The 24,385-nt window shown below is 46.6% G+C and overlaps 1 protein-coding gene across 1 annotated transcript in view; it reads left to right on the forward strand.

The window, feature by feature from the left end:
• The window catches only part of LOC131479963 (uncharacterized), a 44,327-nt gene that overhangs the window by 9,967 nt on the left and 9,975 nt on the right, over positions 1 to 24,385 (forward strand). The window contains exons 3-8 of the mRNA XM_058662232.1: positions 950 to 1,061; positions 2,519 to 2,784; positions 5,607 to 5,715; positions 9,289 to 9,557; positions 11,207 to 11,318; positions 12,976 to 13,244. Coding sequence (XP_058518215.1) covers positions 950 to 1,061; positions 2,519 to 2,784; positions 5,607 to 5,715; positions 9,289 to 9,557; positions 11,207 to 11,318; positions 12,976 to 13,244 — 1,137 coding nt within the window. The remainder of the gene's footprint in view (positions 1 to 949; positions 1,062 to 2,518; positions 2,785 to 5,606; positions 5,716 to 9,288; positions 9,558 to 11,206; positions 11,319 to 12,975; positions 13,245 to 24,385) is intronic.

Here is a 24,385-nt window from a genome sequence, read left to right on the forward strand (position 1 = left end):
TTTAAGTAGAGTTAATGACAGGGCTTGATGTAAAGGTATGTATTGTCATCTGATTGGTCAGCTCCATTTAAATGGGTCTGGGGTGGCTATTCTCTGTGGGAACTTTTGGTACCACCTAGGGGCTTTCTGCCATCTCCCGAATCCTCCGGGCTAACAGGCTTCAATTAGACAGTTCAGCACAAGGACACAGGAGGCATGCTGTACCCTGAGCACAAGCATTACGTGTAACACAAAAGAAAACTACCACAGAGCTGCAGCACCCTGAGATGGGGCATGGGGAAGTGGGGAGATGGATGGGAGGGGAGGGAGACAGGTGCTGGTCAGGGAGCAGGGGGAGACAGGCAGAGCCCAGCTCCGTCCTCCCAGCTGAGTGATGTGGGTGAGTCCCTTCATCTCTCTGATCCTGCATTTCCCCACTTGTGCACTGGGGACAAGAATGTCCTCTCTGGGGCTGAGGTTACCCCGGAATGATGCCTGGCAGAGCTTGACTGTGGGAGTGGACATCTCCCTCATGGCTGAGGTCGGACAGTGCCACGAGACTCCGCTACAAGGTCAGGTCCCATCAGGTTCCTGTCTCCTATTCTGTGCTGTGTGAGGAATAGGTGTCCTGATTGGGGAGTGAGGGTGGGGTCTGAGGAGGAGGTGCCTGGTGGGTAGGAGGAGGATGAGGACTCTGGGTCGATGAAGAAAACAGGGGTGGATCTTCCCCCTCTCTCCTCGCACTACTACTCCCAGGCTTGATTAGGGTGCCCATTCATGCACCTTAGTATTCATACCCTCAGGTGAATGTGTGTGTGCAAGACTTCAGGTCTCATGGGGGCAGGAGCTCTCTTCTCCCAGGTTCTCATCAGGAGATGGGCACTGCCAGGGCTCCCAGGCTGAGCTGCCGCTCCCAGGCCAGCTACTGTGCAGTGCCCACATCTACTTCATCCTGATTTTTCCGTTGCAGTTTTCAGTGGAACCACAGCCTGGAGACATCATTGAGATTTTTCACCCTGACAATAAGGATTGGGCCATCTACGTGGGAGATGGAGACGTGATCCACCTGACTCCTTGCTCAGGTAAGGCCAGCTGAAGATGTAATTTCCCACATATTTATTAAATGATTGGTGCTGTGCACAGCTGGTAAAGTTGCTGTCTGCAATGCCAGCATCCCATATGCATGCTGTTCATGTCTTAACTTTGCAATCCATCTCCCTGCTTGATTGACCTGGGAAAAGTAGCAGAGCTCCAAGTTTTTGGGTCCCTGCCACTTACTATAGAGACTTTCATGACACCTCTGGGGCCTGGATTAAGCTTGAATAAGTTGTGACTTTTGCATGTGTTTGGGAGAGCGAGTCAGTAGATAGAAGCTCTCTTTCTCTTTCTGTCTCTGCTTCTCTCTGTAACTCAGACGTTTAAATAAGTAAATAAATAAATAAATCTTTAAAAATGCTTTCAATTAGGCCCAGTGTGATAGTGTAGGGATTAAAGTCCTCTCCTTGCATACACCGGGATCCCATATGGGCATCGGTTCTAATCCCAGCAGCCCCACTTCCCATCCAGCTCCCTGCCTGTGGCCTGGGAAAGCAGTCGAGGACGGCCCAAAGCCTTGGGACCCTGTACATGCTTGGGAGACCTGGAAGAAGCCTCAGGCTCCTGACTTTGGATTGACTCAGCCACAGTCATAGCGGTCACTTGGGGAGTGAACCATCAGATGGAATATATTCCTCTCTGTCTCTCCTCCTCTTTGTATATCAGCCTTTCCAATAATAATAATAAAAATTAGATAAAATGCAATCAACTAAGCAGGACAGGTGATTTAAATGAGAAAGAAGATGAATGGACCTATCGTTAATGAAAAATAAAGAAAGTTTGAGGAAACCTGGCAAGTTGTGCAGACACTGTGTGTCCTTGACTGTGGACTTTCCCCACAGTCCTTGACTGTGCACGTGTGTCCCCACTGCACAAGAAAATAACTATCACCAATGTCAGAACAACACATTGGCATGTTCTACATTTCCATCCTGAAAAGTTTATTAGAAGAAACAGAATGAAAGAGAGAACATGCATGATCAGCAATCTTCCATCTTCTGACTTATTTCCCAAATGACTGAAGGCAGAAATGTGTAACTGCTTGTTGCTCACCCATGTGAGTGATAGGGTCATGACACCTGGCTCATGTTGCATTGCTTTACTTGGAGCATTATCAGTGAACAGGGTCCTTGTGGAGTAGCTGGGACAGACACCAGTGCTCTATTATGGGATGCCAGCAGCACTAGCCGTGTCTTAAACCATTTAGCTACAATACTATTCATGGAAAGATGTGTGCACACACTTACAAAGCAATGTCATGACTGTTCTATGATGTAGCCATTGAAAACTGCATTATGACATGTCACATTTGTCGCTAAACTTGAAGAACCATTTGTGATTCCTCCAGTCATTCTTTAGAAAGGACAGGCATTGGAAATTTGTGTTTGTTTTATTGCCTTCTGTCTCAACTCCATGTCTGTTGGCTTCTCTACATGATTACCAGATGAACCTCCCAGGACTGGCCTTTTTAATATCCCAAATCTGTGGACCAAGACCAAGGCAACCAAGGAGCCCTTGAAGGATGTGGCAGAGGGCAGTGTCTACAGGGTCCACAATCACCTGGACCAAAAATTCAGACCTCAGTCCGTGAATCAGATCATCACTTATGCAAACTGGCTAGTTCGTAACAGGGTCAATTATGAATTTTTTATTATATCCTATGAGAAATTTGTCAACGATGTACGATATGGACAGATACCTCGCACATTGGTAAGATCCCTTTGTGATGTTCTCTCACATTGATCAATAATATTTTCTTGGAACATGCTTGGATAATACATACTAAGACTACACACTAACACCACAGTGTTCATGCTGTAGCAATGACAGTATTCACACAGCAATACTGCAGGACCAGGCAGCCCCTCAATCCTAACAATGCAATGGACTAGACCTTTTGCCAGGCTCCACGTGGCCATCTAGACTCATAGATTTGAGGAAATTTGTTCAGTTTTTGAAAATAAGAGGAGTGCAACCAGCTGTGGCACATCCTTGGAGAGTACTATGCAGATTGGGAACATGTCCCAAAGGATCATGTGCATGGGAGTGGATAGGGGAGCCTGATGTGGATGCTGTCCTAGTACACACAGACTGTCTGGTTCTCACCCTGTCACTAGCCAGTGGGGAAACCTTCTTGAAGTTACTTGAGCTGTGTAAAACTCAGTTTACTCATCCGGAAATATGCAGCAGGTGACTGGGACTGGGTCTGGTCTGAGCACAGGGTTCTAACAAGACGGGAAAATGTGTGAAACCTAGGAGTGCTTGTTGGCCGATGAGCTCTGTTTTGAAGCAGTGGCTTCTTCCTTAGTCCTGGATGGTCCAGGGCAGCATTTGCTATGTTTTATTGGAGAAGCTCAGACAGGACGTGTGACCCCACCACCAGGGCTCCTCAGCAGGACTCCTGTCGTTGTACACCAGCCCCTGGCATGCCCCAGGCTGCTGCTCCTCATTTACAGCATCCCCACAAGCACAGATTGCTTGCTGGCCTCTGCTCGGATGGCCCCATGCTTCTGTCCCCTGCTCTCAGCTGGCTGGTTGTCACTCGTCACCAGGAGCTGAGTCGGCTGGTGGCCTTCTGGAGTCCCAGGTGTGGGCTCCCTCTGCTGGGATTCTGGCCACTTTCAGGGACCTGTTGTATCTTCCAACACTATCCACAACCTGCATGAGGCACTTGACTCACTTTCCTGCTTGGATGCTGTTGGAGAAGCAGCTGTAATCTCTTACAGGTTTATAATGACCCTGTTTGTGGTGGTGGATGAGAAGTAGGTGTGTGTCTGATGTGTTTTTTGGTTGGTCAATGCTTACTTACCTACACACTCACACACCACTGTCATTTACTTAATTTTAAAATACTGCAGTCCTGAGGCTGTTGGGTGTTTCCAGGCAACACCCAACATCTGTCCTTTCCATGGATCCAGATGATTTCTTGAGGATGGTCCTAGCCTCTTTGAGAACCAAAAACTGGGAATAGTTCGTGTCCCTAGTGGCCTTGGTGAACTGCTGAATATAGTCTGAGTCTTCCTGCTGGAGGAGACAAAGAGTATCTGGGCTGTGGACACTATTCTTGGTGGTTGGATGGGGAGTGATGGATGATCCTAGCATTCAATGAGCAACAAGTGATGAGTGCTGTGTGGGCAGGTGCCATGTACAGAGGGCAGGACCCCAGAAGCAGGAGGAATGGAGCAGAAGGCACAGAAAGTGTCTCCATTCCCTGGGAACCAATTAGGGTCTGGGGTGTGGTGCCCCCATTCCCAGAGAAATGGAGACTGAATTTGGGGAAAACAGTGACTGTTGCAGGATTAGCATGTGTAGCAGGCTGACAGAACTGTATTAAGGCTGAGGGATTAGGGGTAAGTCCTCTAAAGTACTGGCAGCAGTGAATGGGAAACCCAGTCTCCCCTGTAAGATTTAGAGACTATTGCACTCAGTGAAGCGATTCCTCCTCGCCTGTCAGCCACTGCCTCCCATGTTGGAAGGAACTGGTCTTACTGCCCTCAGTGCAGCTGTCGGAAGTCTTCTGCTTCTGCTGTTTGCAATGAGTGAGTGTCCAGAGCTTGGGGAGGGACTAGGAAGCAGAGGTTCCCCCAGGAACAGCTTTTCCTAGACAGCCAGGACGAACAGAGAATGTGACAGTGTCTGAAGGGAGAAATAGAGGCAAGAGAAAATTGCACTGCAAAGGATTCTTTGGGCTCACAAATTCTCCCTGATGGGTCACATGGACAAGTATGAGGGTTGGGCAGAAGGCAGAGGGACCTGTGGGGGCATGGTCCTTGGCCTGGGCCTTCACTGAGCATGTGCAGGGAGGAATGCATGGGGCAGAGTAAGTATGTTTGGCATTGACGTAGTTAGGCAATGTTCATAGGTTCTAGGCCACACAGGACCTGTCTCCATTGTCTGATTCCTGACCCTGGTGTAAACAGGGAGATACCTGGTCTGGAATGAAAGGCACTTGGGAAGTAGGTGGTTGTGGTGTTGCCTGTGAATTGGTTCCTTTGCGCTAAAGAACTGTGCTTATGGGTGAGTGGTTTTGCTCCTCTAGGAGCCTGATAGTCCTGGGAAGAGTCGTGTGTCCAAGTCAATGTGTGGGCACAGGAAATAGAAACCACACTGCACAGCCATAGGGCAGTGCTGGCACCCTGGATAAGAATGGGATCAGTAAGCAGTATTTCAATGTAGCGTAGGCTGGACCTGCTTCTGTAACATGGAGGATATTCCTTGTGTAGTGGGTGTGCTGATGCTGCCCGCAGGGCTGCTTTTCCTTTCATGTGTTTAAAGGTACAATCATACACACATACACACCCTCATTGCTGATGCACAGAGTTTGTAAAAACAATGCTCAGCACGGACAAACCCTGTTCCTTGTGCCCCTGCCTGGGGGTTCTTTGGAGAGTTCACCAGTGGTGTAGCCTCCCTTCCCTGGGTTTTAACTGGAGTTTATGAGCAGCTTTGTAATCTGGCTGTAGTTCCCCTGGTCAGATATTTGCTGGCATTCTCTGGAAGTCTTGTTAGTCTCTCTTTGGTTGTTTTTGCAGTCAAGTGAAAGTCCACAGCCTGGAGACCTCATTGAGATTTCTCGTAAACTCTGGTCACACTGGGCCATCTATGTAGGAAGTGGTTACGTGGTCCACCTGCCTGGTTCAGGTAAGCATGAGTTGCCAACCCACCAGCTTGGTGATAAGAACTGTGAACAGAAGCACCATTTGTTACTGGACTTACTGTCTTCTGTTGTTCTCTGCGTGATGATACTCAAAGCTTTTATTCTGTACACAATGGCAAGTACACTTCACCTGTTGACAATTCTACTTTGTCCAGAGCTATGCCAGGTGACAGAAAGTGAGAAAGTGAAAAGAAATCTCTCCTTTACCATCATATCTCAAAGGTCCTAAAGAATAGTGTACAAACTGCCAGGTTGGTTGAGTTCATTAAAAACTTCATGCCAGACCAGGTGCAGTAGCCTGATGGCTGTGGTCTTTGTCTTTCCCACAGTCGTTTTTGTGTCCCAGCAGCCGTGCTTTCCATCCAGCTCCCTGCCTGTGGCCTGGTAAAGCAGTTGAGAATGGCCCAAGGCATTGGTAACCTGCACTGGCATGGTTGCCCAGAGGAGGCTCTTGGCTCCTGGCTTTGGATTGGCTCAGCCGGGGCAATTGCGGCCACTTGGGGAGTGAACCATCAGACAGAGGATCTTACTCGATGTCTCTCCCCTTTTCTCTATATCTGACCTTCCAATAAAATTAAATAAATCTTCAAAGAAAAAACTTCATGATATGACTTTTGACTCTTTGATATTTTATAAACTTTTCTGACTCCAAATTGGTTCCTGAAAATCAGAATAGGATTTTTTTTCTTTTAACCAATATGGAATTATATATGCAAAATCAGAATGAGACTTGCCTCTTCCTGGTGAATATACAAAAAGTTAAAAAGTCTTTGAATCAAAACTTGTGCTCAAAGATGCACAAGAGATAACTATCTCTATTATGTAACTGTCTACAGTACAGAAGAAGCTTACACAACAAACATGCCTGGAAAAAATGAGATTTACCAAATCAGTTAAGGTGCTTTCATAGAATGGATTACCACGGACCCATTCTCTCTTATAAAACATTGCATAGTTATAACTGTGCGAACATGTGGTCAATATACTATTAAGAATTCAATTTCTAGATGGGAGAATCAAGATGGTGAAATAAGGTAAGGCACGTGTAAAGAAAAGCACAAACATTAGCCAGTGTGAAGCAGAGAGGACACATTCCAGGAAATAAGAGAGGACAGAACAACAGCAGATGGGTACCTGGAGACTGACAGACACAGGAAAGCAGTGGACACAATGATGTGGTGTTGCAGTGATCGGCATCAGCAGCATTCAATGAGTAAGATCTGAATTGTACCAGCAGCCTGAACGCCACCAGCAACCAGGTGGGAAGGGGAGTTCACAAGGGAATGAGGAAGTGAAACCAGAAAAGGAACTGCCCATCCTGCTGGTCTGTTTGATTTGACCAGGAATAGAGACAAAGTAGCAGATCCCAGTTGGGTGATGGGGAACAGGGTGGAATTCAAAGCCCAGTCAGCCCCCTAGAGCCAAATTGTGTGCCATATGATTGAGAGAGGCAAGGGCAATGGGACAGCACATGCACTGAGCTGGGAGTGAACTCATTCCTGGCTCAATGAACTGTAATAATGAAGCATCCTTACAGGTTCTACCCAAGATATGTCCAGGTAGCTCTAGGTCAAGATGGCCAGCAGATCAAAAACTCTAGTAGTGGCATATCAAGTACCATTATGCACAGTGTGGTAAAGGCTTTAAGACTGCAGGACAACACTGAGCGCTGTGCATGTGCTGAGGTTGGAGTGAATTGACTGAGCTCAGGGTATTGCACTGGTTCTACAGTGAAAATATAGGACACCTGGTGTCTCCCTAATCCTGGGAAATGCTCAAACCGGAAATGGTAGAAAGGTAGTACAGCCAATGGTGCAGTCTCAGCATGGTATCACAGGAGATGGAGGCAGGAAATATGTGGAACAAATTAAAAGTACAGTGGAGAGTCTTCAAAACATAACGAATGAAGCAGAAGAAAGAAGCTCAACATTAGAAAATAGTTTCTGTTGCCAGGGGAAACAAACAAAAAGTTGGAAGCAGAGTTGGATCAAGCTAAAAAAAGTATTCAAGAACTGGAAGACACTACTAAAAGGCCAAATATAAGCATTACGGAAGTGCCAGAAGGTTCAAAAAGAAAAGCTGTGTTTAAAGATGTATTTGATGAAATAATAAAAGGAAATTGCCCTAATGTGGAGAAAGCATTGGGAAACAACATCCAAGAGGGGTGCAAAACTTCCAACATGCTTGACCAAAAGCGATCTTCACCATGACACATGATAATCAAACTCCCTTCAATTGCACATAAGGAATTGATCCTTAAATATGCACGTGAAAAAAATCAACTGACATATAAAGGAATGGCAATAAATTCACAGGTGACCTCTCACAGGAAACTCTACAGGCTAGAAGAGAATGGATCAACATATTCCAGATTCTAAAAGCAAACAGTGTTGGCCCAGGATAACATACCCAGCAAAACTTTCCTTTGTCTTAGAAAATGAAATAAAATTCTTCCACAGTTAAGTTCCAAACCTTCCCTACAAAGGATACTTAAAGATGGTCTCTTGACAGGGAAGAGGAGTAGCACCCAGCAAATGCAAAGCAAATGTGAAGAATATCCCAGTGAAATAACAGCAGCAGACTAAATCAATGAACAACCCATTGCTAAAGTGACAGGACCAAATTACTACTAACCTTGACTGTAAATGGCTTCAATTTATCAATCAAATGTCAGATTAGTAGACTGAATTACAAAAAAAACCATCTATTTGTTGCCTACAAGAGACATATATCACCAACAAAGATTAGTGAAGCTATATCTCATGGATTTTGATTTTTCTTTGTTTTATCTCTTCAAGATACTTTCCTTCTCAATAAATTCTTCACCGACTCACAGATAATACAGTGGCATCATTTTTTTTTAAAGAAAGCTCTTGATTTTCTTTTTCATTCCTTCCACGACACATCAGTCATTCTGAAACATGTTATTTAACTTCATGGCATTTTTAATTTCTTCTTTTCTTTCTGTTTTTGATTTTGTGTTGTGGCTTTTCATCTAAGGGGATATATAGTAACTATGTAGTGGAGACTATCATATCCACATGTGAGGATACAATGCAGTGTGCATCTCTGCTTTCAGACCAAAGATGGACTCCCAATGAAGCTGCTAACTATAACTTGACCATAAGATACTAGACTTTGTCATTGTCCATGCCTGCAGTGATGCACATAGGACTGTTTATGAAGAACTATACTATATTAGTAGTTTGGGGGAACTCAGTGGAGGAGAGGGGACTTGGAGTGGGTGTAAGGGATATACCAGGGTCTATGGAACTGTATCATAAAATGATGATGATGATAATAATAATAATAATAATAATAATAATAATAATAAAAGAAGTAAAATTTAAAATGTTTTAAGAATTCAGCTTCAAAATGTGATGTGTGTTATGTAATTGTGTGTTAAATTGAGCATATAAAAAGAATGGAAGAGTATGAGGGGCAAGACAAGCTCAGAGGTCAAGAACAGAGCCATTGTGTTCTTCTGAATTCTCCTTCTCACAGCCCCTTACTCACCACAATGCAACACCTGAACATGTGTTTCTCTGTGACCCCAGATCTGTTCTCATCCATGTCCAACAGCAACGACAAAACCATCAGAATTTTCCACGGCATAGTAAAGTGTGAACTTCTGGAAGCCGTAGTCAAAGGAGACAAGTACCGGGTCAACAACTACTTGGACAACAAGTACCGCCCCAAGCCCATCAAAGAGATTGTCTTGCTGGCAGCAGCTCAAGTGGGACAAACTCACTACTACAAATTGCTGATGTCAAACAGCAAACACTTCGCAACTGAGCTGAGATATGGCAAAGGCCTCTGCCAACAGGTCAGATAAATGGGTCACAGGGTTTGGGAAGTAGCTGGGAATTGAGTTCAGAGACAGGCGGCAGTGACAAACACCATTTATGCTTAGATAGCAGGATTAGTCATGGAAGCAGTGTGCCTCCTTGAGATGGTGGCTGTCGTCATTTGCTCCATGGCTGCTCCCATTGGCACTCAGAGCCCTGGTTAGCTTCAGAGTGTGAACACAATCGCCTTGGTGCCATAATCAATGCTGTGTGTCCATTTAACCACAGCATTTTCTTCTCTGTGAAAAAAAAATTTAAGATTTATCTATTTGAAAGACATACACAAGCGCAGACAGAGAGCAGAGAGAGAGAGATCCATCTTCCATATTCTGGTCTCTTCCCAAGGAGCCAGGAGCTTCATCCAGGTCTCCTACAGGGACACAAGGACCCATGAGCTTGGTCATCTTCTGCTGCTTTCCCAGGTACATGGTCAGGGAGATGGAGCAAAAGTGGAAAGCCATTCTCATATGGGGTGCTGGCATTGTAGGCGACAGCTTAACTCTGCACAACAACACCAGCTCCCATCTTCTCTTTGATGAGCTTTTTCCAATGGGGAAATCCTTCCCAAGACTCCTCAGGATGGTTACTGGAGGGCTCCCTGTCTGACTGCCAGGAATAGCTGGCTCAGACTGTGGGACCAACACTGGGAGGAAAAGCTACCAAATAACCTTACTAACAGAGACTTGCTTTTCTCATCCTGCAAGTAGAGTGAGTGCCTGTGTGCCATCCCCTTGGTGGTTTGCAGTGAGGTTAAGTGGGTTGAGAATGAGTTGTGAAAACTGGGAGGTGGTGCTGGAGTCAGAGCCACTCTGCCTGACCTCTGTTCCTCCCCACACCCTCAGAGGGGCACATGCATTTTATGGGAGAGGAAATTGAGGCTACCAAGGATTTAGAGCATAAATCCCATTACTCTGAGATGGGCATTTTCCATTCGCTCCCACCTGTCCCTGAAGAGCACTCAGACTCAGTGGCCCTCCTCATCCAGCCTGGGATGCTCTCAGCTGCCTGGATCCCTCCCAGATACAGACCTGCCTGTGGTTTGAGAAGACCTGAACCTGAAGCCCCAATCAGTCAGTGACCACTGCATGTCCGGTTGCTTCCCTCACTCCTCCCAGCCTGTCTCTTCTTGGTGCAGGTGGAAGGGTTCCACAGAGACCCCTTAGGGCCTTGCTGCCTGTGATAGAGTGTAGGGTCCTTACCTGTGGGCTCTGCTGTGAGCACAGCTCCTGAAATGTCCTGTTGGATGTCGGGGAGAGTCTGGCCTGAAGTCAGGTTCCTTAGTTTCTGGTGGATCTCCTGATTGCTCTCCCAAGGAGTAACTCCCAGAAAACATAGCCAGTTTCCTCTGGTGGAAGGGTTGGTGGATGGTGGGAGAGGGAGAACAGCAGTGCTGTGTGCCCTGTGTGACATGCAGTGTTGAGCTTTGCAGAGTGTGGTTGCTATCATTGGTCTTGTGATGAGATTATCAGTGATGCAAGTATGTTTGTAAATGGTGGGAAAGGAAATCTCTCTTCCATGGTTCTCATCAGGAGATAAGCACTGCCAGGGTTCCCAGGATGAGCTGCCACTCCCTAGCCAACATCTGCACTGAGGCTCCTTCTACACAATCACCCTTTTCCTATTGTAGTTTTCAGAGAATCCACGACCTGGAGACATCATTGAGATTTTTCACCCTGACTATAAGGATTGGGCCATCTACATGGGAGATGGAGATGTGATCCACCTGACTCCTTGCTCAGGTAAGGCCAGCTGAAGGTGTGATTTTCCAAGTATTTGTTAAGGGGTTGGAGTTGTGTGTATCAGGTAAAGTTGCTGTCTGCAATGCCAGTATCCCATATGCACGCTGTTCATATTTTGACTTTGCAAATCCGAATAGCTCCCTGCTTGATTGACCTGGGAAAAGTAGCAATGCTCCAAGTTTTTGGGTCCCTGCCACCAACCTAGAGAATTGGTTAAAACTTCTTGGACCTGGTTTCAGTTTGACCCAGCTGTGTCTTTTGCATGCATTTGGGGAGTAAGTCAGTCAATGGAATATGTGTGTGTGTATTCAGTCCTTTTCCTTGCCTTTGCCTCCTTACGCAAAATGGTGCCCAATTCAGCTCTTGGGGGCTGACTGGGCTGTGAAATCCACCCTGTTCTTGTACTGCTTGTCGCTCTGTCTCTGCTCTTTGTCAAAGCGAATGGACCAGCAGGACGGACAGTTCTGGGTTTACCTTCCAAGCTCCCAGTGAAGGTCCTTTCCCATCTAGTTGCTGGTGGAGTTCCGGCTAATGGTGGAGTTTAGATCACCGTTAGCTGAATGCCACTGGAGTATCAGTCACTGCAACACCACAGCGTTGTGTCTGCTGCTTTCCTGTGTCTGTCAGTTTCCAGGTACCCCTCTGCTGTTGTTCTGTCCTCTCCTATTTCCTGGAATGTGTCCTCTCTGCTTCATCTTGATTAAATGTTTTTCCGTCAGTTTAAACGTGTCCTTACCCTGTTCCGCCATCTTGATTCTCTGGAAGATGTGTGTGAGTGTGTGTTTGTGTGTGTGTGTGTGTGTGTTTGTGTGTGAGTGTGTGTGTGTGTGCCTTTCTGCTGTCTAACTCTGGCTTTAAAAGAAATAAAATCTTTTTTTTTTTACATGTTCAGAAACAGGACAGGTGATTTAAATGAGAAAGAAGATGAGTAGCTATTTTGTTAATGAAAGAATGCTGGAGGAAGCCTTACAAGTTAGACAAAGATGCCTATGTATCCTGAGGTATGGGCTTTTAGTCAGCATGTGTGTGATTGCTGGACAAAGGAATCACTGAAACCAATATGGGAACAACACATTGGCATGTTCTCCTATTCCATTCTTAAAATTTTATTTAAGGTACAGAAAGACATAAACAGGGAAGGGATGGAAGAGAGAGAGAATTTGAAAGAGCGTGCATAATTGGCAGGTTTCAATCTGCTGACTTATTTCCAAAATGACTGAAGTCAGGAACCTGTAACTCCTTCATGGTCACCTGTATGGGTGGCAGGGCCCTGACACCTGGGCCATCTTGCACTACTTTCCCAGATGCATTAGCACTGAACCAGATCCTTAGCAGAGTACTGGGACAAAAACTGGTGCTCTAATATGGGATGACAGCATCAAAACACTGTCTTAACCCATTACACTACAATACCAGTCCTGAGATGACATGTACACACTTACAATGCAATGCCATGACACTGTTGTATGATGTAGTCACTGAAAACTGCATTATGACATGTCACAAAGTCACATATTGTTCATTAAGCACAAGGAGCGATCTGTGATTTGAGCAGCCTTCCTTGTGAAAAAGTCAGGCACTGGAAATTTTCATCTTTGTTCTTTCTACCTTCTGTCTCCCTACCTCTCTGTCCATTGGCTTCTCTATGTGATTACAGGTGATCATACCAGGAGTGGCCTTTTTTACATCTTCACCAATCTGTGGACCAAGGCGGAGGCAAACAAGGAGGCATTGAAGAATGTGGCAGAGGGCAGTGTCTACAGGGTCCACAACCACCTGGACCATAAATTCAGACCCCAGTCCGTGAATGAGATTATCACATGTGCTGAGAGGCTAGCTCACAAAAGGGCGAATTACAGAGTATTTTTTAAAACCTATGAGAAATTTGTCAACAATCTACGGTATGGACAGATACCTCGCACATTGGTAAGTTCCACTTGGGGATGACTCTTCCATGCATCAAAGATGTTTTCTTTGAAATGAGATAGGCATTTCCCAGCCTAGGTTTACACACCAAACCCACAGTGTTCATATTGTAGCACTGACAGTATTCACACAGTAATACTGCAGGACCAGGCATTTGAAAAGCTCTCAGCCCCTCAAGTCCTAACAATACAATGGACTAGACCTTTTGCCAGGCTCCACATGGCCATCTGGGCTCATAGATTTGAGGAAATTTGTTCAGTTTGTGAGAATAAGAGGAGTGCAACCAGCTGTGGCACATCCTTGGAGAGTACTATGCAGATTGGGAACATGTCCCAAAGGATCATGTGCATGGGAGTGGATAGGGGAGCCTGATGTGGATGCTGTCCTAGTACACACAGACTGTCTGGTTCTCACCCTGTCACTAGCCAGTGGGGAAACCTTCTTGAAGTTACTTGAGCTGTGTAAAACTCAGTTTACTCATCCGGAAATATGCAGTAGGTGACTGGGTCTGGTCTGAGCACAGGGTTCTAACAAGACGGGAAAATGTGTGAAACCTAGGAGTGCTTGTTGGCCGATGAGCTCTGTTTTGAAGCAGTGGCTTCTTCCTTAGTCCTGGATGGTCCAGGGCAGCATTTGCTATGTTTTATTGGAGAAGCTCAGACAGGACGTGTGACCCCACCACCAGGGCTCCTCAGCAGGGCTCCTGTCATTGTGCACCAGCCCCTGGCATGCCCCAGGCTGCTGCTCCTCATTTACAGCATCCCCACAAGCACAGATTGCTTGCTGGCCTCTGCTCGGATGGCCCCATGCTTCTGTCCCCTGCTCTCAGCTGGCTGGTTGTCACTCCTCACCAGGAGCTGAGTCGGTTGGTGGCCTTCTGGAGTCCCAGGTGTGGGGGCTCCCTCTGCTGGGATTCTGGCCACTTGCAGGGACCTGTTGTATCTTCCAACACTATCCACAACCTGCATGAGGCACTTGACTCACTTTCCTGCTTGGATGCTGTTGGAGAAGCAGCTGTAATCTCTTACAGGTTTATAATGACCCTGTTTGTGGTGGTGGATGAGAAGTAGGTGTGTGTCTGATGTGTTTTTTGGTTGGTCAATGCTTACTTACCTACACACTCACACACCACTGTCATTTACTTAATTTTAAAATACTGCAGTCCTGAGGCTGTTGGGTGTTTCCAGGCAACACCCAACATCTGTCCTTTCCATGGATCCAGATGATTTCTTGAGGATGGTCCTAGCCTCTTTGAGAACCAAAAACTGGGAATAGTTCGTGTCCCTAGTGGCCTTGGTGAACTGCTGAATATAGTCTGAGTCTTCCTGCTGGAGGAGACAAAGAGTATCTGGGCTGTGGACACTATTCTTGGTGGTTGGATGGGGAGTGATGGATGATCCTAGCATTCAATGAGCAACAAGTGATGAGTGCTGTGTGGGCAGGTGCCATGTACAGAGGGCAGGACCCCAGAAGCAGGAGGAATGGAGCAGAAGGCACAGAAAGTGTCTCCATTCCCTGGGAACCAATTAGGGTCTGGGGTGTGGTGCCCCCATTCCCAGAGAAATGGAGACTGAATTTGGGGAAAACAGTGACTGTTGCAGGATTAGCATGTGTAGCAGGCTGACAGAACTGTATTAAGGCTGAGGGATTAGGGGTAAGTCCTCTAAAGTACTGGCAGCAGTGAATGGGAAACCCAGTCTCCCCTGTAAGATTTAGAGACTATTGCACTCAGTGAAACGAGTCCTCCTCGCCTGTCAGCCACTGCTTCCCATGTTGGAAGGAACTGGTCTTACTGCCCTCGGTGCAGCTGTCGGAAGTCTTCTGCTTCTGCTGTTTGCAATGAGTGAGTGTCCAGAGCTTGGGGAGGGACTAGGAAGCAGAGGTTCCCCCAGGAACAGCTTTGCCTAGACAGCCAGGACGAACAGAGAATGTGACAGTGTCTGAAGGGAGAAATAGAGGCAAGAGAAAATTGCACTGCAAAGGATTCTTTGGGCTCACAAATTCTCCCTGATGGGTCACATGGACAAGTATGAGGGTTGGGCAGAAGGCAGAGGGACCTGTGGGGGCATGGTCCTTGGCCTGGGCCTTCACTGAGCATGTGCAGGGAGGAATGCATGGGGCAGAGTAAGTATGTTTGGCATTGACGTAGTTAGGCAATGTTCATGGGTTCTAGGCCACACAGGACCTGTCTCCATTGTCTGATTCCTGACCCTGGTGTGGACAGGGAGATACCTGGTCTGGAATGAAAGGCACTTGGGAAGTAGGTGGTTGTGGTGTTGCCTGTGAATTGGTTCCTTTGCGCTAAAGAACTGTGCTTATGGGTGAGTGGTTTTGCTCCTCTAGGAGCCTGATAGTCCTGGGAAGAGTCGTTTGTCCAAGTCAATGTGTGGGCACAGGAAATAGAAACCACACTGCACAGCCATAGGGCAGTGCTGGCACCCTGGATAAGGATGGGATCAGTAAGCAGTATTTCAATGTAGCGTAGGCTGGGCCTGCTTCTGCAACATGGAGGATATTCCTTGTGTAGTGGGTGTGCTGATGCTTTGCCTTGTAGATGTGACAGGTAGTTTCACACTCACACAATCCCATATGCATACACAGAGTTTGTAAAAACAATGCTCAGCAGGGATAAGCCCTCAACCTGGTGTGCATGGCAGGGTCCTTTGATGTGTTCACCAGTGGTTAGACTCCCTTCCCTAGGTTTACACTGGGCACTGCCCACAGTGTGTGCACAACTGTGCAACTGAGTTGCAGGTATTTGCTGGCATTTTCTAGAAGCCTGTTTAGTCTCTTTGTTCTTGTGTTGCAGTCCAGTGAAATCCCACAGCCTGGAGACCTCATTGAGATTTTCCGCCTAGGCTACAACCACTGGGCTGTCTATGTTGGAGATGGCTACGTGGTCCACCTGCCTGTTCCAGGTAAGCATGAGTTGCTAACCCACCAGCTTGGTGATAAGACTGTGAATACAAGCACCATTTGTTACTGGACTTACTGTCTTCTGTTGTTCTCTGCGTGATGACCCTCAAAGCTTTTATTCTGAAAACAATGGCAAATCCACTTTATCTATTGATAACTGTCAAGGCATATACTAGGATAAGAATGTGGCAAGAAGTTTCTCCTTTGCCATTGACTCTCAAATGTTGTATACAATAGTGTAGATAGTCCCAGGTCTTTGTAGTTGATTCCAAAGTTCATGCCACTACTTTTATTTTTAAATAAATTTTATTTATAATGGTGTTTACATGGTTTATTAGGGTGGGAAGGGTCAAAGATTAGGTGAAATTGGGTGAGATAATTTTTCAAAATTTCTTTATACTTTCTTGTAACTGACTGAAGGAAGGATGTAGGGTGGGATTCCATACCCAGCTTCCCAACTGCCGTAGTACCTGGGATGGAGAATGGCCACCCAATGTCACCCCAGGATCCCTGATGTGGAGCCTGCTTCATGGGTTCTGCTTGAATAGTTTCAATAATTTTGAAATGATGTTGATCTCACCACTCCAATGATGAGGAAATCCTTCCAAGTTCCAATAGTGGAGATAGTCCATCTTAGAGTATCCTTTTGCCCAGATACTTGCTGTGAACACTTGATTAGGATAGTTGGTTGATTTTTTTGTGACCTCCTTCCTCTGCACTGGTACTAGAAACTCTCTGCAGGCCCCAGTGACTGCCATATCCTCCAAGTGCATCTGGGTATTCATCCACTGCTCTGACTAAGCCACTAAGGAGATCCAGTTCAGAACAAGCACTCCTGTGCCACAACATTTGATGCTTCAGTATTTTATTTGAGTTTTGTGACTCCACATTGGTTCTGGAAAATAGAGAGGGTAGGTTTGTTTGTTTTTTTAATCAAGATGAAACTCTATAAAGGCAGAATGAAACATACTTCTCCATGACAAATATTCAAAAAATTAAGAAGTCTTTGAGTCAGACATGTGCCCAAAGATGCACAAGAGGTAAATGATTCTGTAATGCACTTGTCTACAGTTGAGGAGAAGCTTCCTTAACAAAGATGCTTAGCAGGAACTGATTCACCTAGTCAGCCAAGGTGCCTGCATAGAACACATTATTACTAGAAACATTCTCTCCTATAAAACATTGCATATTTGCTACTATGGGAACATATGTTTAATATACTACTAAGAATTCAGTTCCTATGTGCTGTGTGTTAATTAATTGTGCCTGTGTTAAATTGAGCATGTAAAAGAGTGGGAAAGAAGAGTAGGAAGAACAAGGTAAATTGAGGTCAAGAGCAGAGCCATTGCATACTTCCACCCCTTTCCACAGACCCTCCTTACCACACTACAGCATGTGAACCTGTGTCTCTTTCCCCAGATTGGTTGTCTATCTTTGATAGCAACAGTGTCGACTCATTTAGAGATTCCAATGCCAAAGTGAAGCGTGAGCTCTTGGAGAATGTGGTCAACAGAGACAAGTACTGGGTCAACAACTATTTGGACAACAAGTACCACCCATTTCCTGTAAAATTAATTGTCACGTTGGCAGAGGCCAAAGTGGGAGAAATTCGCTTCTACCACTTGCTGATGGCAAACTGTAAACACTTTGCAACTGAGCTGAGATACGGCGTGTGTAGGAGCCAGCAGGTCAGACCAGACCCAGGGTTGCACAGTAGGGTAGTCCTTCTGGGTTTGTGTTCACAGGGAGGGTGAGGGGGAGCATCTGTGAGCAAACACCATTCATGTTTAGATAGCAGGACAGGCTGTGGAAGCCATAGACCTCATAAGATAGACGCTGGCTTCAGCTGCTCCATGGCTGCTCCCATTGGCACTCAGAGCCCTGGTTAGCTTCAGAGTGTGAACACAATCGCCTTGGTGCCATAATCAATGCTGTGTGTCTATCATTCGATCCCACTGTTTTCTTCTTTGTGAAAACATTTTTTTTCAAAGAAGATTTATCAATTTGAGACATATATAGAAAGAGAAAGAAAAAAAGAGAAAGCACACCATCTTCCATATTCTGGTCTCTTCCCAAAAGACTGTAGTGGCCATGGATAGTCCAGGCTGAAACAAGGAGCCAGGAGCTTCATCCAGGTCTCCTACAGGGACACAAGGACCCATGAGCTTGGTCATCTTCTGCTGCTTTCCCAGGTACATGGTCAGGGAGATGGAGCAAAAGTGGAAAGCCATTCTCATATGGGGTGCTGGCATTGTAGGCGACAGCTTAACTCTTTGCACAACAACACCAGCTCCCATCTTCTCTTTGATGAGCTTTTTCCAATGGGGAAATCCTTCCCAAGACTCCTCAGGATGGTTACTGGAGGGCTCCCTGTCTGACTGCCAGGAATAGCTGGCTCAGACTGTGGGACCAACACTGGGAGGAAGAGCTACCAAATAACCTTACTAACAGAGACTTGCTTTTCTCATCCTGCAAGTAGAGTGAGTGCCTGTGTGCCATCCCCTTGGTGGTTTGCAGTGAGGTTAAGTGGGTTGAGAATAAGTTGTGAAAACTGGGAGGTGGTGCTGGAGTCAGAGCCACTCTGCCTGACCTCTGTTCCTCCCCTCACCCTCAGAGGGGCACATGCATTTTATGGGAGAGGAAATTGAGGCTACCAAGGACTTAGAGCATAAATCCCATTACTCTGAGATGGGCATTTTCCATTCGCTTCCACCTACCCTTGATGTGCACTTAAAGTCAGCAGCCCAGGTGGCTAGGTTGCTGGGACATGTGAAAGGGAGAACCCCAGTGCTCTGTGCCCTGTTGAAGTGTACTGTTTTACTTTAGAGTGACATTGCTGTCACTGGGCTTGCACTATAATTGTCAGCTATCTGAGTATATTTACCCATTGTGGGGCAGGAGCTCTCTCATCCCTGGTCTCATAAACAGATGAGAAGAGCCAGGGCCCCCGGGCTGAGCTGCCACTCCCTAGCCATCATTTGTGCTGTTGCCCCACCTACATCATTCTGGCTTTTGTTTTGTAGCTTTTGGAGAATCCACAGCCTGGAGACATCATTGAGATTTTTCACCCTAATCATAAGGATTGGGGCATCTACATGGGAGATGGTGATGTGATCCACCTGACTCCTTGCTCAGGTAAGGCCAGCTGAAGGTGTGATTTTCCAAGTATTTGTTAAGGGGTTGGAGTTGTGTGTATCAGGTAAAGTTGCTATCTAATATGCCATATCTCATATGTGCAGCAGTTCATGCATTGATTTGGCACATTCAATTCAGCTCCCTGATACTGACTGGGAAAAGTTTAAGATGGTATAAATCTCTCAGTCTTTTCTACCTAACCTAGAGAACTGGATGAAACCTCAGGTTCCCGATTTCAGCTTCACCAAACTTGGGATGTTGCAGGCATTTGGGGAGTGAGTCAATGGATAGAAGATTCTCTCTCTCTTTTTCTCTCTTTTCCTCTATGTGCATCTCTCCCTCTCTCTGTAACACTGACATTCAAGTGAATAAATAAATCTTAAAAAATAATGTGTTCAGTTAAGGAAAACAGTTATTTAAATAAGAAGATGAGTAGATGTGTCATAAATGAAAGACAGAGCATTCTGTAAGAAACCTGACAAGTTCAATGCAAATACCTGTGTGTCTTTGGCTGTGAGATTTCCCAAGCATGTATGTCCCCATTGGACAAAGAAATCACTATCAATGATATTAGAACAACACATCAGCGTGATCTCCTTTTCCTTTTGTAAAAGTTTACCTGAAAGGAGAAAAAAAATACTAAGTAGTCTTCAATCTGCTGATTTATTCCACAAATGACTGAAGTCAGGAACCTGTAATTCCTATTGGGTTGCACATGTGAGTGACAGAGGAGCAGGCACCTGGGTCATCTCCAACTGCTTTCCAAAGTGCATTAGCAGGGAGCTGGATCCTTGGTGGAGTACCTGGGACAGATGGTGTTCTAATATGGGATGCCAACATCAAAGCAGTTTCTGACCCACTACACTACAATAAAAGTCCTGTCATGACATGTGTACACACTTAGAATGCAATATCATGACACTGATGTATGATGCAGCCATTGAAAACTGCATGTGTGACATGTCACATATTAACATGCCGTTAGGCACAAACAGCCATCTATGATTCCTCTCCTCCTTGTGAAAGCTCCATCATGGGAACTTCCATCTTTGTTCTTCCTGTTTTTTGTCTCCATACATGTCTGTTGGATTCTCTACATGATTACCAGGTGAGCTCTCCTGGAGTGGCCTTTTTTACTTCTTCACCAATCAGTGGACCAAGGCCAAGGCAACCAAGGAGCATTTGAAGGACAAAAGAGAAGGCAGTGGGCTCAAGGTTCACAACCACCTGGACCATAAATTCAGACCTCAGTCCGTGAATCAGATCATTGCTTGTGCGGAGTGGCAAGCTCTCAACTGGCAGAACTATGAATTCTGTAGTAAAACCTGTGAGAAATTTGTCAACGATCTACGATACGGACATATCCCTAGCCCATTGGTAAGTCCCCCTTGGGGATGACGCTTCCATGCATTAAAAATGTTTTCTTTGAAATGAGATAGGCATTTTTCATCAAGACTACAGAATAGCACCACAGTGTTCATGCTGTAGCAGTGACAGTATTCACACAGCAATACTGCAGGACCAAGAAGCCCCTCAATCCTAACAATACAATGGACTAGACCTTTTGCCAGGCTCCACATGGCCATCTGGGCTCATAGATTTGACGACACTTGTTAAGTTTTTGAAAATAAGAGGAGTGCAACCAGCTGTGGCACATCCTTGGAGAGTACTATGCAGATTGGGAACATGTCCCAAAGGATCATGTGCATGGGAGTGGATAGGGGAGCCTGATGTGGATGCTGTCCTAGTACACACAGACTGTCTGGTCCTCACCCTGTCACTAGCCAGTGGGGAAACCTTCTTGAAGTTACTTGAGCGGTGTAAAACTCAGTTTACTCATCCAGAAATATGCAGCAGGTGACTGGGTCTGGTCTGAGCACAGGGTACTTTTTCCCCCAATTCTTCATTATATTTTTGACAATCTTTACATAGTTAATTACGGTAAAAAGGTTCAAGGGATATAGAAAAGTGAGTAAGTGGGTAAGACTATTATTTCCATATTGTTTCCTTCATGTATCTGAGGTAAAGGGGGTTATTGAGAGAGAAACCCCACCCAGGTTCCCACCCATCCCAAGTCCCAGATGTGGGGCATGCTCTGAGATACTTGCTCAAGTGGTTTTGATAGTTCACCAGTTATGAATCGCTGCCAGTCTCGCCACTCCAAGCACGATGAGGTCGTTGAAGAATCCACTGATTGACACAGTCCATCATAGAGTCTCCAGTTGCCCAATATTTCACTGCCAACATACAGCTGAGGTGGTTGATTGACTTGTTCTGTCTTCTGTCTTTTCATGGTTAGGGTTCTGAGTCCCGCATTTCAATTGGGGAGATCCCCAAAGAAACTTTGTCTGAGGTGTTCCCAGACCAGATTCTTGTATGTTCTAGCAAGTACAGGGCCCGGCACAGTCCATTGGCACGATCAGCTGGTGGTTGCAATTGCTGGGTTGGTTCTGTTTTCAGCCCTGACTTCCACTGGAACCAATGGGTGTTGCAGTCCAGGCTGCTTCTGCCCAGCACATACTCGGCCCTCACATAAACCAGTGGGAAGTGCAGCCTAGTCAGGGGGGCCCACAATAACCCCCACTGGATCCGCCCCCTATACTGGTTTGCCAGTATGTGTAGCAGACTAGTCCAGTCTGTTCCACATCCCATTTGGCTCTCATACATGTCAATGGGTATTGAAGCTTTGTTCCATCTAACCAGCTCAACTATCCAGCCCTCATGGATGTTGTTGGTGCCTCTCTGTCTAGCCACCCCAGCCCCCGTCCTAGTTTTCATGCCCTCTCATGAGGGGAGTGGTACCCCAAGAGGGAGGAGCCTACTATTTCCCTCCCAGGTCTCTCTCAATCCCAGATTATGCACTCTTCCGGTGGTTCTGTGATTTGACTTGAAGAATTAGCCCCCAGTGCCAGTTTCTGCCAGCTGATGCTGCAGCTCAGTCCAAACAACCCTCACCCACTCTAATTTATGCTTGCACCAGTAAGAATAACCAGCCCAGCCTGGCTTTTCCCTGATCTAGTCCACATGAGGCCCACAGGTGTTGCAGCCTTGCCTAGTTTGGTTTGACTTCATTCCAGCCCACTCTCTCCAGTGGGAGTAGCTGTCCAGCTAGGGGACCACCCCGTATTCCCCCTGCCGGCTCCACCTCCTCCCTTCCTGGTTTTCATGCATGCTGTTGGGCACTGCAGTCTCATCCAGTACAGGCAAACTCACCCTGGCATTTTGTATTGTGCACTGGTTTTTGTCGCAACTGAACCTGGCTTGACCCACACACTGTTCTGGTGTTTGGATTTGCCAGTAGATGACATGAATTGAATCAGCCCGGTCTGCTCCCAACCCATGCCAAATGTATGCCTGTGGGAAACTTTCCATGGCCTATTCTGGGCTGTTTCCTCTCATGCTTCTTGTGCTTACCTGCAGGGACTGTGTCCTGCCAGAGGAGTTGCCCAGGCTCCTCCATCAGAACCTCCCAATGCCAGATTTCGTGCATACCAGTGGGTCCATGAGCCAGACCTACTCAGTTCACCTCCTGTCCTAGCAGGAACAGTGCCTTTTCATGATTGGCTTTCAACCCTTTTTGGTTCTTGCTGTTGGATGTTTCAGCCCAGCCATGGCTCATCCATACCCAAATATGGCTCACACATGGCTCAGTAGGGGTTGAGACCTATTCTAGTCCATCCCACATCTACCCTGGTCCTCTAAGACACCAGATGGTGTTGGAGTCTGGCCTGGCCCAGCCTACTGCACCAGTCCAGGTCCACACTAGTGCCACGGGAGACTTCTACTGTCTCCTGGTTAGAATGCAGCCCCCATTCCAGCTCGTGTGCCCCTTGGTGGGAATCCCAACCCAGTTAGGGTGTCCCCTTAGTTCTCCAACAAGGCCTGTTCTCAGCCATAGATCACGTGCATGCCAGTGGTTGCTCTGACTCAGCTTGGCAGAGCTCTTCCCTTGTCCTGGCCTCTGCCTTAGACATTGTGGCTTAGTATCCCTGGCTCACGCAGACTAGTATGTCCAAGAGCTTAGCTCGGCATGACCTGTGCTCCATCCTGGTCTCTGGTTTCACTTGTAGGCTAAGGTTTGCTCAGTCCTACCCGATATATCCTGTTCCATTACAAATTCACTCATTAGCCAGTCATTGGAGTTACTTTGCGCAGCTTGTCTGACCCCCAGGTCTGGACCACATGTTCACCAGCAGGAGCTAGGACTCGCCAGGGGAGTTTCTCAAGTTCCTCCACTTGATCCACTCCCAGACCCATTTCTCATACATGCTATTGGATTTTAGGCCAGTGCCCGCGTGAGCACAGGGTTCTAACGAGATGGGAAAATGTGTGAAACCTAAGAGTGCTTGTTGGCAGTGAGCTCTGTTCTGAGGCAGTGGTTTCTTCCTTAGTCCTGGATGGTTCAGGGCAGCATTTGCTATGTTTTATTGGAGAAGCTCAGACAGGACGTGTGACCCCACCACCAGGGCTCCTCAGCAGGGCTCCTGTCATTGTACACCAGCCCCTGGCATGCCCCAGGCTGCTGCTCCTCATTTACAGCATCCCCACAAGCACAGATTGCTTGCTGGCCTCTGCTCGGATGGCCCCATGCTTCTGTCCCCTGCTCTCAGCTGGCTGGTTGTCACTCCTCACCAGGAGCTGAGTCGGCTGGTGGCCTTCTGGAGTCCCAGGTGTGGGCTCCCTCTGCTGGGATTCTGGCCACTTGCAGGGACCTGTTGTGTCTTCCAACACTATCCACAACCTGCATGAGGCACTTGACTCACTTTCCTGCTTGGATGCTGTTGGAGAAGCAGCTGTAATCTCTTACAGGTTTATAATGACCCTGTTTGTGGTGGTGGATGAGAAGTAGGTGTGTATCTAATGTGTTTTTTGGTTGGTCAATACTTACTTACCTACACACTCACACACCACTGTCATTTACTTAATTTTAAAATACTGCAGTCCTGAGGCTGTTGGGTGTTTCCAGGCAACACCCAACATCTGTCCTTTCCATGGATCCAGATGATTTCTTGAGGCTTGTCCTGGCCTCTCAGGGTTACTCCTTTGCCCTTGCCATTTTTGGATTAGATCAGAGATGTCAGTGCCACTGG

Source organism: Ochotona princeps, chromosome 4 (genome assembly GCF_030435755.1).
Source record: "Ochotona princeps isolate mOchPri1 chromosome 4, mOchPri1.hap1, whole genome shotgun sequence".
Classification (NCBI taxonomy): domain Eukaryota; kingdom Metazoa; phylum Chordata; class Mammalia; order Lagomorpha; family Ochotonidae; genus Ochotona; species Ochotona princeps.